This window comes from Apis dorsata, unplaced genomic scaffold (genome assembly GCF_000469605.1).
Source record: "Apis dorsata unplaced genomic scaffold, Apis dorsata 1.3 scaffold_73, whole genome shotgun sequence".
Lineage (NCBI taxonomy): Eukaryota > Metazoa > Arthropoda > Insecta > Hymenoptera > Apidae > Apis > Apis dorsata.
In genome coordinates, this window is record NW_006263371.1 from 911,638 (window position 1) to 913,460 (window position 1,823).

General features: G+C 31.9%; 2 protein-coding genes across 6 annotated transcripts in view; one reads left to right on the forward strand and one right to left on the reverse strand.

Moving 5' to 3' along the window:
• LOC102680558 (polypyrimidine tract-binding protein 2) overlaps positions 1–1,823 on the forward strand; it is a 503,794-nt gene that overhangs the window by 83,870 nt on the left and 418,101 nt on the right. The window lies entirely within an intron of this gene.
• Positions 1–1,823, reverse strand: part of LOC116186898 (juvenile hormone esterase-like) — a 7,521-nt gene that overhangs the window by 2,917 nt on the left and 2,781 nt on the right. The window contains exons 5-6 of the mRNA XM_031515487.1: positions 1,401–1,823; positions 436–601 (exon numbers count right to left, since the gene is read on the reverse strand). The exon at positions 1,401–1,823 is cut by the window's right edge and continues 2 nt beyond it. Of these exons, the coding sequence (XP_031371347.1) occupies positions 436–601; positions 1,401–1,823 (589 nt within the window). The remainder of the gene's footprint in view (positions 1–435; positions 602–1,400) is intronic.

Genomic DNA, 1,823 nt, shown 5'->3' on the forward strand with positions numbered 1-1,823 from the left:
TCGAATTGATTTTTTTTTCTTTTTTAATAATAACAGAATGTTTCAAAAACTCGTTAATTTTGTTAACTATGAAGATCAAATTTAAAATTCGAATTTTTCTTGTTCCTGAAATTGTAATTATTACATTTTTATTAAGGTGTATATATCCAGGGATGAATAAAGATTAAAATATATACTTTGTTTCGTTGTAAAAAGAAAGTGTATGATTTTAAACGAAAAATGTTGTAAATTTGTTGATTTTTCGATTAAAAACATTTGATCGACATTTTTATGAAACGAGGCACATATTTTAATTATAGTTGCATTTGGATGTAGCAATCAAGTTCTGAATATTTTTTCCATTCTTAAAATTGAATCGTCTACAAGTTATACAACTTATAATGTAATAAGACATGTATATTAAAAACAGTAAAAAATTTTCTTTTTAGAATTTACCGATCGTATTCACGAGTCCTTCTTCCTGAACTACTCCCATAATAAATGGTATATCTCTGAATAAGCGTTTTTTTATCGCTGTTAAGGGATGCATCGTCACGACAGCGTCGTTTGATTCCTCCTCGATGGTTGGTAGAAAAAGGCAGCATGGCACCTTCAATACATTCTGTTTGACAAATACTCGATATTTATTATTCTTCGCGCAAATATTCAACCAGAGACGCGTATGAATTATCGCATTTTCAAAAAAGGTGAAAAATCAAAACGATCATCCCCTTGCAATTATATAAAATTGCTCGAAACGGATAATTAATATTAAAAAATTATCCCAATGAAAATTCTCGTCGAAAAAGAATGTTAATTAATTTTGAAAAGGATAACTCATGAATAAAATGATGATAACTCGAAATTCGATGAGAATACTTCAAATTTTCGAGGAAGATATAAATAAAAAAGAGAAAGAAAAGTAATTGTTTAAATCCCAACGAAAATTCGTCGAAAAAAATATTATAATTGAAAAGGACCATTTGAAAAGGATAACTCATGAATAAAACGATAACTCGAAATTGGATGAGAATACTTCAAATTTTCGAGAAAGATATAAATAAAAAAGGAGAAAGAGAAATAATTACCTAAATCCCAACGAAAATTCGTCGAAAAGGTATATTATAATTACCATTTGAAAAGGATAACTCATGAATAAAACGATAACTCGAAATACTTCAAATTTTCGAGAAAGATACAAATAAAAAAGAGAAAGAAAAGTAATTGCCTAAATCCCAACGAAAATTCATCGAAAAAGAATGTTATATAATTACCATTTGAAAAGGATAATTCATGAATAAAACGATAACTCGAAATTGAATGAGAATACTTCAAATTTTCGAGGAAGATATACATAAAAAAGAGAAAGAGAAATAATTGCCTAAAATTTCATACAAAAGAATGAAAAAATATTTTCTTACGTAATAAATATTCAGTATATTCCCCAAGTGTTCGACTTCAACATTCCTCAAACACTTCATCATTTCTTCCTCCTCCTCCTCGCTGTATTTTTCCGTCTCATTTTCCATTCCACTTCCACTAATCGCCACATCCGATATATACGTCGGTCCTTTCTTCTCCCGACCCGCCTCATCTCCCATTTCCTCGTATCCCTTATCCTTCTCCTTCTCTTTCCCGTTCCTTTTGAAAGGAAGACAATAAAGATGGTTGGCTATCTCGAGCGCCACCCTTCTCATCAAGCTTCTGGGATTCATGACCCAAGGGCTGACGGCGAACCCGCTTTGCAGGATGTACCTGTTGAACAATCCCTCCGTTTTTTTGTTAAGGGCCAACATGTGAATGGCGGCAGCGCCAGCGCTGTGACCCCACAGGGTCACTTTGTT